The sequence below is a fragment of the Watersipora subatra genome, chromosome 10 (genome assembly GCF_963576615.1).
Source record: "Watersipora subatra chromosome 10, tzWatSuba1.1, whole genome shotgun sequence".
In the NCBI taxonomy this organism is placed as follows: Eukaryota; Metazoa; Bryozoa; class Gymnolaemata; order Cheilostomatida; family Watersiporidae; genus Watersipora; species Watersipora subatra.
The window spans coordinates 39451748-39471503 of NC_088717.1; the positions used below are offsets into that span (position 1 = coordinate 39451748).

The window sequence follows — 19756 nt, forward strand, 5'->3', positions numbered from 1 at the left end:
TTACGACAAGTGCTTGTAATGAGTATTTTTGTTGTTCTCCATATCTGTCACAGTGATGAGCTTCTTATTCTTTAAAAGGTACTTTACTGATAATCTTGACTATAATCGGGATCACTTCTAACAGCCTGGCGATAATACTTCTGACAAAGGTGAAAGAACTGCAGACCAGAACTTCTTATCTTTTGAGAAGTCTCGCTATCAGTGACCTAATTATGGCAACTATTGGTGGTTCCATGTTCTCCATTAATGCTTTTCATCACACATGGATCTTTAGGTCTGAAGGTAAGAAACACCTAACTCAATCAAGGCTCTGTAAAAATGGCCGAAATGTCATCCAGCCTTAAACCGCTCTTTGCATTGGGACATGTGTCCAGTTGTCGAGGTTCACTTCCTACGGACTGAAAGAAGTCTAGCCATGATCACAGATTAATCGTTTGTATAACAAGCGCTGCTTGTTGTTCTTCGCTTGCTGCAAGCGAAGAAAATAGCTATTTGATCTTGAGAGGTTGCCCACACATGATATATTTGATGCTTTCAAATTTTTTGAAACACAGGCTAGATGAGCTATACAAATGCTCCTGGTTTAATCACATCAGAGCGATCGCGGCTCATCGCAATATTAGGTTATCACAATTAATAGAGTTATTATGATGCATTCTATTTTAGATTTGTTTCAACTCATTGCAATCTGGAATCGCTACAACTCGTTGTACTATAGAGTTATCACAACTCATTGTACTATAGAGTTATCACAACTCGTTGTACTATAGAGTTATCACAACTCATTGTACTATAGAGTTATCACAACTCATTGTACTATAGAGTTATCACAACTCATTGTACTATAGAGTTATCACAACTCATTGTACTATAGAGCTATCACAACTCATTGTACTAAAGAGTTATCACAACTCATTGTACTATAGAGTTATTACAACGCATTGTACTATAGAGTTATCACAACTCATTGTTCTGGAAACAGATTGGAAGATAAATACTGTAAGCAGTCTTCGGTCCACTTGTCTGACATGTCCGTCCATTCGTCTGTTTGTCCGTCCAAAGTCTCGCTTGGAGTTTAGGAAAAAAGATGGCATAACCTTTAGCTTGGTAGACCAACACTCTAACAACTGCGCTAATTAACCACCCATTTAATTTAATGGAATAATTGTATGCATAGTTATTACACCTGATGATCTGTCATGGCACACCGGACTGCCAATGTAGTAGTCTAGTTAACTTGTTATAAACAGTCTATGGCGCATTCATAAGAGGCTGTTCAAGGTCGTCCTGTTTGTTATATTCCTGAGCAAACCATTTTATTTTTAATGTTCATTTTAAAGATTTGTCTGCTAGTTTAACCAAAAGTTAACATGTTTGTTAGAACGGCAGTGCAGAATATGGTTGTCTGCATAAAAAATTCACAAAAAATTTATATTTAATGTGCTGAAAGACATTGCAGTAGGAAGTGATTTGATACTAGTTTATGCACCCACGATAATGTTACATGTACTCACATTGCTAAAACGATAGTTTATGCTAAGGCTATGTTTGGCATCAAGTCGTTTGTTTTCGATAGCAGGTTTACAGGTTTTTATTCTTAAACATTTTTAAATTGCTATTCATGTTTTGTATCAACTCATTTTTATACGAAGGTGACAGATTATCACATCAATTTCTGCAGATATGTAAATCTAGGGTTCAGCTGTTTAAATGCTAACGATAATAAGTGTTTTTTCGTCTCAGAGATTGCAAAACTTCTGTTTAAATCAATAATCAACTGTGTGTTGCGCTACTACAGGATATTTAGCGCGTATATTTGTTAGGTAATTATCATGGTCAATGTTCGATGCTTGCGCTGCTTGCTAACAACCATAGAGTACTAAACACTTGGAAGCGAGGCTAATACTACACCACGAGACACAAAGTGTGATTTTTGTGATCTGATTTTTGTCGCTTTCTGTTACAGGATGTGTATTCTATGCAATGATGATGTACTGGTGCGGTGTCACATCTATAGTCCATCTCTGCGCAATTTCCATAGAAAGATGCATGACCATGAACAGCCCAATCAGCGCAGTTGCTTCCAAAAAGATCCCTTTTTACATTCATGCCATGGTTGTCTTCTCCTGGGTGTACGGGCTTATTTGGGCAATTCTTCCGCTAGCAGGTGAATTTCTTATGTCTCTCTCACCTTACATCTATCTTTGGTCCTATTGTTAAAGCCATTGCAAAACATCTAAGTGTATATACACTCTTATTAGGCAGTACATTATCATTTTTCTAGAAAAAATGTTTTACATATGGTCACACCAATAAATTAATAAATAAAAAGGTATTGCTATGTGGTGTCATAAACACAAAAACAAAAATTTATATGAGAAAAACTTGAAACTACTACGTTTATGTACACATTTTATCTCTTTTGACAAAAGATTTAAAGAATTAGTAATAAAACTGTTGAGTGCATTTTTTAGTAAGTACAAAATATAACCATCATGTCATGAATATCTGGGACTTGAAAATTGAAACATATCAGTGATGCATGAAGAAGTTAATTCACTCAGTATTTTGAACCTAACAATGTTAGTAAAATAAACCAACATATGTGGGAGTGATAGAACATCTACTGCTCTAAAAATATGATATTTTATCAGAAGCATAAAAACATTACTACAAATAAGAAGCTTCCCAAAAATAGAGAAAAAAGTTTGGCGATGAGTGAATAAGTCGACCAATACTAATTGTTTTTAAAAGAGCTTCTAGTTAATGTATGTGCCAGGTAAAACGATTGGTTGAATGACAAGTCAGCTGTTACCATCATTCTGTTCTGTTCTGTACATACATGTAACTGAATAAATATAAGCCAGTTAGACAGGCAAGATAGGTAACTAGGTCCAAACAGTTGTAGGTAAATTATTTATAGTTAGGTCCAAACAGTTGTAGGTAAATTATTTATAGTTAGGTCCAAACAGTTGTAGGTAAATTATCTATAGTTAGGTCCAAACAGTTGTAGGTATATTATCTATAGTTAGGTCCAAACAGTTGTAGGTAAATTACCTAACTTCAGCACTTACAGCAAGACTAGAAGATCAGACACGTCATCAATATGTAATATGTAGATGACAGATTATGTGCCAACTTACTGTGTCAAATTACTAGCAAACTGACATGCATGAACTTTATGTTTCGTATTAAATTAATGTTCATAAGTGTTCAGTTTATAAACGGTCAGTTTATGAACTTTCTGTTACTACAACCTTCAATTCACTATCCAGACTCCTCAATGCTATTAGATACCTTATCAACTTCTAAAACAACTTCTGTTCAACTCACACAATAGTTCCTGATTTCTGTCTTTCCGTTTTTTTGTCATGTAACAAAGGTCAATACCATTACCATAGGCCATTACCAAGGCCAATAGAAAGTTATACATACATGAATGGCACAAAAGCAGGAACTGTCAGATTGTGAAATATTGTAGGATTTTTATGCTGGTCATCAGTGGTTGCGTTAATCATTACTATTCAAGTAGGATGACAATTCCCATTTGCTAGGAGAATTAGTAATTATTACTAGTTGCACATTTTATATGTAGGTAAGAAAAATAAACAGATGATAAAAGCAAAAGGCTACTGATAAACCAGCTGATCAACTAACTGATAAACTGATATTGATGAAATGGTATACAAATTCAATATATTCATAAAGGGTTATTGTTATTGCAAGATTGGACAGTTATCAAAATTCAGTCCCAAAATTAACTTTGCTCCAAATCATTTTTTCAACAACCCGAAAACTAAGCTAGTATAAAATTGCATTTTTCAAAAAGGAGATGGTCCAAAATGGTTTAATCTGATAATGACCTAGTCTAAAAATGAGGAAAGTTGAAAGTAGTCTAATTTGAATATGACTTTGAAAGCTCAAAGACAAGGCATTTTAATAATGAGCAAATATTTTCTATGAGCTAATTGTTGTAGACTATTATTGAGTCTCAAATTAATGTTAGGTTTTCTGCCACAGGAATTCACAAATATGTGATCGAGGGAAGGCTTTCTTGCTCTCTAGACTGGAATAGTGGCCATCTCCATGCCTTCATTTACAATGTGGTGATATTCCTTAGTACATTTGTACTCCCGCTTGCCGTGATTTTGTGCACCAATGGCCAAATACTCTACCTGGTATGTGCAATGTGCATGGTATGTATACTTATTGTAATGCTGGCCTTGAGCAAAACTTAGAAAACTTGAGTTATCCACAAAGGAAGGAAATATTACTTCATATTTCTTTGCGGGCAACCAATTTGTTGTGAGTTTTGCTCTAAGTAGCTATATCTGTTATTTTTGCTGTCGTATAAAATATTTGTTTTAGTAAAACCAATTTGTAAGCATTGAGTCGCAAAATTCCAAAGTCAGTGAAGCCAATGATATAGAGCCCCCTGTTTTATATTTAGATTTTGAGTATGAAAACTACAATGCACAGCTTTGCCTGCTGTCCCATCTTATTGGCCAGGTAAAACAATGTGACAACGATGAAAGACTTTGTCATTTTATCTTAGGGGTAGCAAAATATTAATCAAAAACTAGGAAAAAAAGGCCATTGTTCAGGTAATTTTGGGTAAATTATCTTCAACTTTAAGCGTATACTACAACTTTTACCAATTTTAAAATTAGTAAAAGTAGGTAATTTGAAATGTTTTATTTTGCATGGATCCATTATTTTGGTTAGGTATTACCCCTACATTGTAGAAAATCAAGGTTTGCTATTGTGAACCGCGGGGTCTACAGACTGAATGAGCTAATGAAACGATAACAGCGAGTCGTGTTTTCCAAAACCTAACAAGGCAACGCGACCGCCCCACGAGAGTTGTGTTAGCTCCGAAACCCAGGCTAGCACAATCCTAACAGAGAACGATCATTAAACCCCGCCAATATGATAGCCGTCGCCTACCCTTGGGGGCTGTATATCATTGGCGAAGCTCAATTGGTGCACGCCATTGGTTCATAATAAAGGAGTCTATATGCTGTACAGCACTAAATTCTTGCTAGAAGTACCACCTGCCCATATTGAGACCGCAGTGTGACACTAGTTTCCTTGCTAATTCCTTCACAGCTAAATAAAACACGAGTATATTAATATAACTGTGGGTAGCTGCGGCTTGGTGTTTGATATCACCTGACCTGTGAACTATAGGCTATAGGCTCAAGGCTAAAAAAATGACCAAAAGGTCGTTTAGCTTTAAACCGCTCTTTGCAGTGGAGCATATTTCCAGTTGCTGCAGTTCACTTCCTACAGGGCTCTGACAAGTTTAGCCATAATCACAGATTAATTGTTTGTACAGCAATGCTCTTAAAACACGCACAGCCTCTGCTTACAATATGCGAAGCAAAGAGCTACTTGATCTTTAAAGGAGTGCTCACACCCATGATATATCTGATCATTTCAAAATCATTTTAAACGCAGACTAAAGGGGCTAATGCACCTTTTGCCATCGACCATCAACCAATGCTTGCGGTACAATTACATCACGGCAAGATCAACTCATAAAGTTATCATAATTAGCATAGTTATTACAAAGCATTCAATTTTGAAACTTTCTCAACTTATTGCATTCTGAAATTATTACAACCCATTGCCCTATAGAGTCATCACAACCCACTGTTCAATAGAGTTATCACAACCCACTGTTCAATAGAGTCATCACAACCCACTGTTCAATAAAGTTATCACAACCCATTGTCCTATAGAGTTGTCACGACCCATTTCACCATAGAGTGACCACAACCCATTGTCCTATAGATTGATCACAAACCATTGTCCAATAGAGTTATCAGAACCCATTGTCCTACAGAGTTATTACAACCCATTTTACCATAGAGGAATGACAACTTCAGTTACATAAGTGTAACAACACAAAACAGAGCCATTGGTTACGCACAACCCCCTGCTCTATCGATTTAATCTAGCAATAACTTTAGAGGTCATACACTAAATATTACAGTTATCACAACTGTGTTATTTAATGCAGTCATTACAGCAAGAAATGCAGTAGTATCTCAGCGATAGAAACACAGGTGATGGATTGCCGTAACACTAATTATAGAAGCATCTCCAGTTTGTTCTGTGGAATTATTATAACAGGAGAATTAGCTCTATTAATACACTTGTAATTAATTTATTAGTTTTGTCACAATAGGCATAGACTTGGACTCCATATGATTACTAATATTTGTACTTGAGAAATTCTTGTAGGTCAGAAGAAACTTCAACCCGAAGTCAGATAGCAAAAGGCAGAGCAAGCAGCAAAAAAGGGAATGGCAAATGGCAAAGATTGTTATGGAGGCATCAGGTAACAGTATTAACTGCTCACTATCTTATCTATCATCAGGTATCAGTATTAGCTACTCGCTATCTTATCTATCATCAGGTATCAGTATTAACTACTCACTATCTTATCTATCATCAGGTATCAGTATTAACTACTCACTATCTTATCTATCATCAGGTATCAGTATTAACTACTCACTATCTTATCTATCATCAGGTATCAGTATTAACTACTCACTATCTTATCTATTATCAGGTATCAGTATTAACTACTCACTATCTTATCTATCATCAGGTATCAGTATTAACTACTCACTATCTTATCTATCATCAGGTATCAGTATTAACTACTCACTATCTTATCTATCATCAGGTATCAGTATTAACTACTCACTATCTTATTTATCATCAGGTATCAGTATTAACTACTCACTATCTTATCTATCATCAGGTATCAGTATTAACTACTCACTATCTTATCTATCATCAGGTATCAGTATTAAAAACTCACCATCTTATAATTAGCTTCCGTGTACAACTACACCATTATTATCATTTTGTTAACTTCTATATTTGGTTGTTTCGTGCTAAATACAAACAAAAACTTATTTTTAAAACCAGCCTTTTGAATTCAAATAGAAAAAATCTTGCAATCCTTTCTTTTATTTTTTAATGTTTATTTAGTATCTAAATATATTTAAATTTAGTATTTAATTATTTTAAATTGTGTTTGTTTGAAGTCAACCATTATATTTGAAAAGTATGCATCTTTGAATATTTGCACTGCGGAATATCTTTCAAAATAATCTCTCGAGCTTTACTCAATTTTAGTCAAAAATATTACTTATTTTTTCTGAAATAAAACACGCAAGGTTATAGAATGTATTATAGCGGTTTATCTTTCAACCCTTCTCCTATAGTGTCGTTTTATTAGAGGTGACATTCAACTAGAGGGTGGCACTATATTTTTGACTAGCTCACTAAATATTTTAGAAAGATCATTTCTTCTTAAAATTGAACAAAATATAGGCGACATCAGCATGCCTTTGCCCATAATAGGTTTAATATTTTATTGGGCGAAGCGTTTTTAATGTTGCTTATATTTTGCCCTCTCCTTCTGGTAGACCGACATTAATGCCATTAGCCCAGCATTTTTGCTAAGCTGTATTTCATATACCTTTATGTCGAAGGATCAGGCAAAGTTAGATTATTATTATTTGCCACATATTCTTATTAATTATTTTCATGGTGTCGCTTTCAAAGTTTTAAGAAAAACCGTAAAGCTTTGGAGTTGAAAAACGAAATTTGATGCACAATAACAAAAGCTGTTATTACGCGTATGGTGTTCCTGGAAAGCAGTTTCATCGTTCTTCAAAACGCTTCATAGTCTTCAAATAGAATTTTAAGCCACTTTATGGATGAATCTAAAAGCAATAGACTGAATTTAGACCACCATAACTTCAGATCATTGTGTAGTTCTGAATACTGTGAAGATCGATATTCTCCTTTACACTGTCGCTAAAACCATGACAACCACTACAGAAATAACGAAAGAAATTATTGTTATTGATGTAATCGGGCCAATATTATTACTGATCACTTTCTATTACGGGTTTGTACGGATCAAAGAGTGTCAGAGTGGCAGGCAAATGGAAACATGGTTCAATTAAATTCAACCATTTTCCTATATTCCCGTTCTATTAGAAGTGCCGCTCAAATAAAATTTGACGGTATTTACAATTATGTTGAGATTTTATCGCATGAATGCCAGCCTATTCTTGAACGGCCATTGAACTAATTATATGTCTGTTCCGCGGAACAAAGTTTTGAATAGAGAAGACAACTTTTTGCTCTATAAATTATGTACATGCATCACACGCTAGAGTGTTGAGATTTAGCCGATTATCCAGGATTAAGCTGATTATCAGGGATTAAGTGTCAAAGGCTTCCTTGTGATGTGAGTCGTCCTCCCCTGTTTTCAGCACACAAGATTGAAAGCATATTGTGTCCCCAGTTACATATATGAGATACTGTATGTTCTATGTATATGCTTATGGCGAGGAAGATCAGTTTTTTAACTAACCTAATCTTTGTGCTTGTTTTAGGGTTTTACATGCTGGCATGGACTCCTTATGGAATTGTTTCCATGTGGTCGGCTTTTGGCGATGAGAAAAGAATTCCAAACCTTGCATTCACATTCCTGGCATTCTTTGCCAAACTTTCATTCATCTTTAACCCATGCGTCTATTGCTTTAACAACCCGCGTCACAGGTGAAATTTAGTGCTAAAGTTATCTAGAAGATTGGGTTGGTCATGTTCAATATATGTTTATATAATTCTGTTTTACAATAGCTTAAATTCCTAATTATATAAATCGGCAATAATAATAACAGAAATTGGGTCAATATACTTTCATGTATTGCTTCAATTTTACTGCTTTGATTTAAGGTATCCCATTTAAATTTGCTGAAAAGAAATGTGTTAGGTCGCAGACGTTAATAGCAACTGACACGGAAGTTAGCCATCTAGCGTAGTCAGTGATTGGTAGATTAACGAGATTATTATATTACTATTTCAATGGCAGGATGAGTCGCCACTCATTATTAGCTAAAATGAGGATAATTTGTGGCAAAATGTGATAAACTCAATAATAAACAGCAACAAATAATATTAATATTTGTATAATACACAATCGCGATTAACAACTTTCTGTAACTCTTGTCTGCACAAGTCTCGAAATATTTGTCTAGGTAAAATAACATAAACATCAATAATGGCGGCAGTTCTATGAATATCCATAAATAACATGCGATATGTATAACCAAAGTTTTTTTCTTGTGTTTTTTATGTGTAATTTTTTGATGCGTTGCGTACAAGAATAATTTAGCCGAGTGTTCACTGCTGCGGTCTCCACAGCGATCACTTTCACTTCCGTTGTGTGGTTTGACTTCACTGTATAATTTTTCAACAAAGGATTTTGGAATAATTACAGAATTAAACTCAACTTTTGAAGGAAAAAAGCCTTAACAAACTGACTAAAGTCAGAAATACTGTGAAAACTTGTGGGTAAGCCAGCTCCCATTAGTAAGGTGTGTTATTTGGCTGAACAGCGACAAGGCATTAATATATGTACAATACACTGATTCAAATTCTGGTTAAATTTGACTGAGTTTTTTAACTACTAATGCGGAGTAACTGTAAAATTAATAACTGCTTTATCTAGGACCAGCATGGGCAGTGTGCAGCCTTTATGCCAGTGTGGCCTTCTGCCGCTTGAAAGCGACCTTTTTGTTGCTGGCTAAAGAGAAAAAATTGAATGTATTTTTTACTGCAATCTGAATACCACAAAAATCAATTGTCAGACTGGCATTATATAGAAGTTGCTTCCCTTATTGATGGAATAACGTAGTCCTAATGAGCTATCACTGTGCTTGTCCTGCAGAAAAATAAAATCCCCTTTTTGCATGGGGATTGATGTCGCCATTAATCCCCTCCAACAGTTCCTTTCCATAACAAAATATTCAGCGACTCTGCGGCAGTGAGTTTTCAGGTGCAACAATGGCAAATGCAGCAAAGATTATATAAAAGCAAAGCAAATAATAGTAATACAGTCATTGCAATAACTGGACAAAGTTGATTTTTTTCCAATTTCCATAACTTTTTAAATTTATAGTTTTAAAGCAATATCTGAAAATTCATGCTATGAGTACTGACATTTTGAGAAACAGTGATATAGGGCAATAACATTCTTTTTTCTGCACTGGTCGTTAAAAGTTATAGGACATAGGTGATGGTGGCCTTTTATCAATCTACCATCCGAAAGTGGCCTTATGTCGAAAAAGGTTGCCCACTTATGATCTAGGAGATGAAAGTAATTGAAAAAGTAACCATTAATCAAATATGTATAAAAAATGAAAATATCGAATGTAAAAATATAGAATGTGAAAATATAAAATATGAAAATATAAAATGTGGAACTCTAGAAGATGAAAATATAAAACGTCAAAACGCAAACATCTGTTTTTTATAATTTATTTGTAGCCCGGTCAATCAGGTTGACTCAGTTGCAGCATTAGATCGCATCAAATGAATTGCGTTCTGGTGGTATTGGATGCCCACTAGGCCAAATGGCTCCTTGACTCCAAAGCAGCTCTTTCGCAGCTAATTCATTTAGCCTGGTCTAGTATTTTTGCTTGGAAAAAAGTTCAAGACAACACTTGAACACTAGTTTAGTATCATCATGACGATACAGTCGTTGCCGCATATGACAAGATAAAGGTGTATCTATATGCCTCACCTAAATACGTTGATGTGACGATCAAGAATTTATGTCATGTTGAAGATAGCGTGTTACTTACAGTTTGGCAAATGAATGTAAATTTTAACTGTCTTGTTAGTGACCCTTAAACAAAGGCTTCCAGATGAGGGAAGCACTTTCCTAAAGGGTACGAGCACCATTAACCCCAGCTGGCATCTCCTAATGGTGAAAGCTGTTGCTCTCGGAAGTGCAGAAATCGATTTTCATCTCTTCTATACATCAAAAATATGTATCAAAATGCTATAAATCCTAAAAATAATCTATTCATTTCCCTCACCTAAAAGGAAGCATGTTCCGATCGAAAAGTAGCGGAGGAGAGACAAGAAAACAGTGAAAGATCATAAAGTGAGTTGTTTCACGTGTGGCTGCTGTGAAAATGTTAGACTTCTTAGAATGACTTTCTAATAATAATTGTTTCCATATATTCCAAATATGTCTGTTTTTCACTATGTTTTCATTTTTTTGTTTCATTCAAAACAAGGGGTATGAGATTGCATTAATCAGTCGCGATCGGTTTGATGATGAAAACTGAATTAAGATATTTAACACCTTTAGTAAACTAGAAGGTATATAAAAGTAGTACCTTAAATTTAACAAATATTAGTTATAGTAAAATTAAACCAAACTCACTGATGTACCGGTAACCACTTCCGCCAACTGTGATTAGTGAACTTGGTCAATCCGCAGAGGATCTCCTGCCAGTTTTTTTATTTTCAAACAAACACAAAAATTATGTTAGAACTGGTGAGAGCCAGTTCATTTATTTATTGCTATCATCCATTGCTACCATCTGTTGCTACCATCTGTTGCTATCATCCATTGCTACCGTCTATTGCTACCATCTGTTGCTATCATCTGTTGCTATCATCTATTGCTACCATCTATTGCTACCATCTATTGCTATCATCCATTGCTACCATATGTTGCTATCATCCATTGCTACCATCTGTTGCTACCATCTGTTGCTATCATCCATTGCTACCATCTGTTGCTACCATCTGTTGCTATCATCCATTGCTACCGTCTATTGCTACCATCTGTTGCTATCATCTGTTGCTATCATCTATTGCTACCATCTATTGCTACCATCTATTGCTACCATCCATTGCTACCATCTGTTGCTATCATCCATTGCTACCATCTGTTGCTACCATCTGTTGCTATCATCCATTGCTACCGTCTATTGCTACCATCTGTTGCTATCATCTGTTGCTATCATCTATTGCTACCATCTATTGCTACCATCTATTGCTATCATCCATTGCTACCATCTGTTGCTATCATCCATTGCTACCATCTGTTGGTATCATCCATTGCTACCATCTATTGCTATCATCTGCTGATGAATTGTTTATCAGTATTATCTGTGGGTATCATTTGTTAATATCATATGTATGTGTCATCTTTTAGTGGCATTTATCAGGGTCATCCGTCAGCCTCACCTGTCCTTATTACGTATCACGGTATCAGTATCTCATATTGGCTATTACATGTAATTTTTCTTGTTTTGTTTTGACAGAAAAGCACTCAGTAAGATGGTGTTTGGGAAAGAAATTAGTAAAAGAAAGCATCCTGCTCGTGGAGAACCAGCTCCTGTTCCGGAGAGCACCCAAGATAATCTCAACGGTAAGTTTTTTGCTATCTTCATCCTTAGTGTAATTCAAACAAACATGGAGCTCTCCAAGACTAGCTGCAGTACAAATCTCTATCTTTCAATAACTGCCATTTTTCAATTTCTTTCTTTTAAGGTAGCACATCTTCCTTAAAAGAAGGGAAATTATTCTAATATACAGGCACTGAGTTAATCATCAACTGCTTTACAAATAGCCTGGTGGTTCTTTATAGGATAGCTATACATATAGCATAGCTATACAGAGCATGTAATATATATAGCATATATGCTATATATATTACATACTAGATATATTACGTTTTACCGTACTACCTTTTATTATATAATATATTATCTTTCAACACTATATTGTGTTGTAATTTATTGAATTTTACTGTAGCACCTTGCATTACATTATATTATCACAAAACCTCTATTTGAACGCCACCTCTATTTGAACGCCACCTCTATTTGAACGCCACCTCTATTTGAACGCCACCTCTATTTGAACGCCACCTCTATTTGAACGCCACCTCTATTTGACCGTGACCCTGAGAGAAAGGTTGAAAAATAGAGCGCAACGCTCTAATTGAACGCCACCTCCATTTGACCGCCACTTCGACATTATTTGATCTTTATGAGCTCATAATATCAATTGATCAGTAGAAAAGTGTCCACAAAATTGTAACAATAATGAATCGTTTACATCAACTTCAGAGTTTTTCATTGTTTTTGTGTAAAACTTTGAAAGCAACAGTAACACCTTGTTTAATGCCTTGATAGTGTGTTTAACATGTCCTGATACTCTGAAGTACAAGTATATAAAATGGTTTACATTTACAATGATTGATGAACGACTAGTTTAGGGCTGAAGGCTGCAATGCGTAAAAGCGAAACTCTTATGATTTGCATTTGTGCTAAATGCAACTCGTAAAAGTATTGCTTTGTCAAAATTTGTTTGGCGCTAATACAACAAGTACAGCAAAGCAGAAGAAGAGTTAAGGTCAGAAGACTTTGTGGAAGGCATTGGAGAACTGGAAGAAGTTTGTCCCATTGAAAGCCACAATGAAAACGCAGCCATCCGAGCAAACGTTACAAATATTTTTGTTTTAAAAGTGTTAATTATTGTTTCTGCGTGTAATATAAGTATGGTTCATTTATGTCACTTGCTCATTAATATATATGTTGGTAGCATTTGATCGATTATCGTTATATAACTTATAAATTTGCAGATTTATAGCATATTATTTAATAGCATCCTTGTAGCTAGTTTAATATGGCTTAAAATTGATCGACACTCATAACTTCTCATCTGTTGATCCTAAAAAAAGCTAGTTTTGCCTGCAAACTGTAGTAAACATATCAATAAGTGCAATGAGTTTTGATTCAACAATGTTAAATATCGATATAAAATAAAAATGTGCTTTCAAATTTACAATGAAATAAAAAGTGAAATCTCTAACACATTGCAAAGCAAGGCACAGGCTATAATATCTTCACAGATTAATAGCAAGCAATAGAGAGAGATACCGGTAGAGAGCGGTAGAGATACCGCTCAGCTTACCAATGTATATTTTAATTAGAGATACTTAGAGTTAGAGGTAGTTAGCAGGTAAGTTAGCAGATTTGTTGCATCCAAAAGGTTCAACATCGCTCCAACGGGAAAAAAGGGCAAAATATAGGCGACATTCGCTTCGTCCCAAAAAGTGCTAAATTTATTTTTTCAAAATTCTGACAAGCCATTTGAAAAATACAACGCCAGCCTCTATTTGAACGCCACCTCCAATTGACCACCACTAGAAAAGAAGGGTTAAAAAATAGAGTGCCAAAGCTTTCACCTAGAGGTTTTACGAAATCTCTTTTTATGTTTTAATGTGTTATTTCAAGTCATTATATATTGCATTGCAATATATAACATTATATGCTTTGCTATATATTTATGTATGAAATTAATGTATGATATGCATGTTATAATATGTAATGATCGTAATGGAATGTATAAGGTTTTCTTACAATTTCATACTTCATTTTTTATAATATTGGATTATACTCTATCAAATTGAGTTGAATTATGTTATGCAGTGTTCTATTATGTGATATTACTTTGTAATATGCCACTATTGTTTGAGTTCAACAATGTGAAAACGTTGCTATACTCATCAAAAGCTAAGCATGAGCTATATGTTTATACCTATGATATGTGCGTATACCTTGTAAACTGACATTGTAATCACATCATCATGGTAGGTGTTACTGTTAAATCTTTAATGTTGTTGGTATAAGAATAAAATAACTTAGAGCTAAATTGAAACAGAGCCAGATAATCCTTGACTGAAAGCTCAATAATACGGACCCCATTTCTCTAATATAAAAATGCTTTTATTAGGATTATCTGCGGCTCGATATTTGTAGCAGAACTATGTTAGATCTTCGTTTACAATTTTTTCATCCATCTGAGGCCAAAAATTTTAAAAATTAGAAACCGCAGTTATGTGAGTTCTGTTTAAAATGAAAACTAATTCATTTGTTTTCTTTTTGGCAAAATGATGGTACAATATCCTAAATTTGCTGAGGCAAAGTTTAGGTTAGATCTGTAAACTCTGCGATCCTTGATCAATGCTTTTGTATAGGTACTAAAGAGAGCCATTTTGAAGGCTTTTCATAGTGAAAGAGTTGAAAGGCATGTTGGAATTTGTTTTCGCAGCCAGACCAATGCTCAGTTGCACTCATATGAATACATCGACTGTAGAAACAATGCAGCTACAAATGATAAACATACAATATGTATATATATATATATATATATATATATATATATATATATATATATATATATATATACATATATATATATATTTCTCAAAGTATGTCTGTATGTCGTACATTTGTCTGCATTCCGGCTATAGCTATTATTAGAATAGCCTAGCTGGGCAGCAGTGCTGACACAATGTCATTGCCTACCAGCATTTGAAGCTTACTAACTAGGTTAGTGGAAATTTTCATTGGCAATGTGCCAGGCCACTTGGCAATGACCTGCCACTTGCTGGAGAGTTGCCTGCCAGCAAGTGGTAAGCAAATCTCATCACTTCTCATTGTTTACAAGCTAATTTTTAATACCCGGGCAACGCCGGGAGGCACAGCTGCTAGTATACTATACCTAAGTTGCTCCATCTCAGTTTTCCTATGTGCCATACAGTTGCCATGTTAATTGTAAATTGCCAAACTCATTTTTGCTAACTAGCTTGTGTTCCATCTTACAGAAAGTTCCCATTTCTGGCAAGTATTCCGCAGCACTAGTTTAGCCTCTGCAGAGCACTTGAGATGTATTTTCTTTCTGCTTAAAACTATTTCTGTAGTACTAACACAACTAGGAATCGTTTCCTTAATTGTTAGAATATATGAGTGGTTCGCTTCTAACACATTTATGATTGGTTGGCTTTTAATACATACATGATTGATGCACATCTAACATTTTAGCATTCTACACATTCTATAGACCCCTGATACAACTAGCTTAATATGGCTCTAACAAAACTACATCAGAAGTACATCATAAACAGTTGTAATGTAACACTATTGTTATTACTAATATTATTACTATTATTACTACTAGAAATTCCCCTGTCATACAGCCCACAACCAAAGTGATATTGGAAAAAATAAAGGATACTGATGGTTGAGAAATGCAATATTAGCAGTCAAATGGCACTGCAGTGCAATAGGATAACTGCAATGGTAGATGTAATGTACTGGGTGTGGGTGTTATTATATATAACAAGCAGCAATAATGAAAAGAAAATATTAGATGTTTATGTCTCTCCCCTGCAATAGGAGAAATGCAATATTGGCCAATATTAGAAGTAAAATGCACTGATATTATTAGAATAACCAATATTATTAATATAGTAATAATAGAAAACCAATGCACAATTTTGTTTACATTTCAAAACTTCATAGCTAACAATATCAAGAAGTTGTGATATTTATATAGATTTTTAGAAAATCTATTTAACAAAACTATTTAGAAAAAATAATAACAGTAACATATTGCCCATCATTGATGTTGTTAGTGTGACTATAAGACTTCAATAGTCATCCAAACTTATAATTAAATGTTGTAATAATCTCATAAGAATCGTTAGAAAAAAATATCATTGTCATTTCCTTTACTTTCCCTGCGTTGGACATCAGTTAGAATACCAAAGTACTCAAAAGTTTCCAAAATGTCAGTTACTTTGAAATCGGCAAAAAAGAAACGATTATATTTCAGTACTTCTACGTTAATTACAGAAACCTTCGGCAATTCGATAATGCTGTAGACTCGTAAAATGTGCACGTTATTTTTTGTGAAATGCGCACGACTTAATGATTCTATTATCTGTCGCTCGGCGTTTCAATTGCCGGTCTTAATTTTGATAAAAGTAATGCTTGGCAAATTTTAATAACGATTTTTCGGCCGAATTAATCTGTCTATTTGTGTATAATCCGATCAGATGGGTAAGTTTTAAGATGCTGTTGACACTTTTCAAAGACTTGGTAATATATTTAAATAGGTTTATATGTGTTTTGTATCGTTATTATACTTAAACGACTCCACAGAAAAATGGTTAAATTTGTTGATGAGATTTCGGTACGAGGGTTTGCGACATTGTTGATGAATAATTTTCGTGAGTTGTGTGCACATGCATTTATCATAAAACTCTCAAACACTCGCTCCGCTCTTTTGGTCGTGGGACTAGAAATTCTCCTGTCATACGGCCCACGACCAAAGTGATATTGGAAAAAAGAAAGGGTACTGATGGTTGAAAAATGCAATATTAGCAGTCAAATGGTGCTGTAGTGCAATAGGATAACTGCAATGGTAGCTGTAATGTACTGGGTGTGGGTGTTATTATGTACAACAAACAGCAATAATGAACGGAAAAGATTATGTTTATATCTCTCCCCTGCAATAGGAGAAATGCAATATTAGAAGTAAAATGGCAAGCTGCTGTGTAATATAGGCCTACACAGTTTGAAAGTTGGTTGTGTTGAATGTAGAATGGTTTTGACAGCGATCTGTAACAAGAAGCAAGCATTAGCATTCCCGTGTGTCTGGAAGTTTTTTGCTAGCTGGAACAAAATAAAGAAATGGGTCATGATCACAGAAACCATGGTTAAGTCGGGTGTGTGAGATTTAGAGTTATGTACACTAGCAGAAAGAGAAAATTCTCAGTTATTTTGCAAAAAGAATTTGATTCCAACTTAATTACAGCAGATTTTATGGTCAATAAACTGAATGCATGTTTACCATTAGTGCAAAAACATAGTTCTGAGAAAACTAGTGTTAAAGTTTGAGAAACGAAAACCAATGCACAATTTTGTTTACATTTCAAAACGTCATAGCAACCAATATCAACAAGTTGTGATATTTATCTAGATATCTGTATTTATATCTAAAAATTTAAGTTGAATTTAAAAATCTAAACAGATTTTAGCTGGTTATCTTAGAAATGGCTGTATATTTATTAGAAAATGTAGGGCTATTACTTAATTTTGCAGATATTAAAAATGGCTTGGCAGTACCGCGATATTTGGGCACAGCTGTAGTACTGTCAACAAAATCTTTAGAAAAATAATAGCAGTAACATATTGCCCGCCATCGGCCACTATATACTTCGATCTTGTAAATTCGAATGATTATTCTTATAATTAAATCTTATAATAATCTTATAAAATCGAATACTTATTCTTATAAATAAATATTGTAATAATCTCATAAGAATTGTTAGAAAAATATCATCTTCATTCCCTTTACTTTCACTGCTTTGGACATCAGTTGGAATACCAAAGTACCCATTATAATTGTCAAAGATGTCAGAGTTATCTTTAAAATCGGCAAAAAAGAAACGATTACTTTTTAGTACTTCTACGTTTATTACAGAAACCTTCGGAAATTGGACAATGCCACAGACCGGTGAAATGTGCACGGTTTTTCTCATGAAATGCGCACGGCTTTATGGTTCTACTATCTGTGGCACGGCTTTATGGGCATTTTTTTGGCTGGTCTTAATTTTGATTAAAAAGGCTTGTCAGGTTTTAATGGCCATTTTAGGCCAAATTAATCTTTCTGGTTGTGTATACTCCAATCAGATATGTAAGTTTTAGGGTATTGTCGACACTTTTCAACAACTTGGTAACATATGTAAATAGGTTTAAATGTGTTTTGTATCATTAATATACTTAAACGATACCACAGAAAAATGGTTAAATTTTTTGATGGGATTTCGGTACAAGGGTTTGGGTAGGGTCGTTTATGGATAGTTTTCGGGAGTTGTGTGCACATATGCATTTATCATAAAGCTCCCAAACACTCGCTTCGCTCGTGTTTGGTCGTGGGATTATTATTATTATTATTATTACTATTATTATTATTACTATTATTGTGGACTAACACACTAATAATTAAAACACCGCTAACAAGCCTTGGCCATAATTATGTTAAATTCATCTTTTAAAAATTTTTTTTGTCTGCTCCCAACTTAGTTACGCTCATGCCCCCTAATAAAATGATTATAAACATATGTGATATATTTGTGTGCATATATTGCCAGTGTACTATTGGAAGGTATATACATGTATGTATCGTCATTAACAGGCAACAAAGACGTCTCACCAATGTTAAGGTTTCAATGCTAATTACAGTTGCCAACTGACCTGATCCTTTGATTTCTAGCAATAATGAACTAGTTGGTTAGTAAGGAACATGTTGACCCACAGTCTTAGGTTATTCCTATCTGTTACACTGCAGAAACGGAAATGATGAGTGATAGTGATGACTTGCTGGCAGCTCATCAAAGTCAGTCTTCAGATCAACTGGTCGTTGTTGTCAAAAGAGTGGAAGGCGGAGTCGAGATGGATGAGCATGCGGTGTAAATGCTGGCTGTCCTTGGAAGCTGTTCTCTCGGTATAATTATTCCAAGTGTTGATCGTGTCTTATTAAAAGGATTACAGTGGGATTTAATGCCAGTTAATAATACCTATGATGGTATTTGATTGTAAAGTTTGATAGACCCCAGTCTAAGACAAGACTAGAAATAAGACGCTGTAAAAATGCATTGTTTTCAATTTCCCACCCGTTTTTGGTGAAAATTCAGAGTTGATATGTGCTTGAGTACTATTTCATCATGATTCCTTCAACACCCAATTTTCTCTCCTGAAATACTTTAATAAACTCTTTTGTACTTTTGTTTGATTAGTACTTTTTGACAGTAAGCGGCGATGTATTTGGTCATTCATTTCTGGACATGCTGAGATAGTTAAGATAGTCTCATCATTAAAAATCGAGACAAAATCTGGCTCCATATTTCAATATTTCATGAATCTTTTAGGTTCAATAACTTTTTTCTCTTCCAAGTCACACAAACTTGCACTGCAAATAGTAAATGTATTTTCTCGTGAACAACTAAAAGAACTAAATTACAACTGGATATAGGTAAGCCATAAAGACTAATAGGTAGACC

At 34.5% G+C, this 19756-nt stretch overlaps 1 protein-coding gene across 1 annotated transcript; it reads left to right on the forward strand.

The window, feature by feature from the left end:
- Positions 1–212: 212 nt before the first annotated feature.
- Positions 213–19169, forward strand: LOC137407058 (compound eye opsin BCRH2-like). The gene is made up of 6 exons (XM_068093664.1): positions 213–282; positions 4021–4178; positions 6250–6346; positions 8430–8595; positions 12162–12268; positions 19045–19169. Exons 1-6 carry the CDS (start codon positions 213–215, stop codon positions 19167–19169), a joined length of 723 nt encoding a protein of 240 aa, XP_067949765.1.
- The last annotated feature ends 587 nt before the right edge of the window (positions 19170–19756 follow it).

Bases quoted from the DNA above. Each gene is read 5' to 3' on its own strand.
- LOC137407058 (XM_068093664.1), top strand. From the start codon at position 213: ATGGCAACTATTGGTGGTTCCATGTTCTCCATTAATGCTTTTCATCAC. The intron at 6,347-8,429 runs GTAACAGTATTA...TGCTTGTTTTAG, and splicing joins GATTGTTATGGAGGCATCAG to GGTTTTACATGCTGGCATGG. The intron at 12,269-19,044 runs GTAAGTTTTTTG...GTTACACTGCAG, and splicing joins CACCCAAGATAATCTCAACG to AAACGGAAATGATGAGTGAT.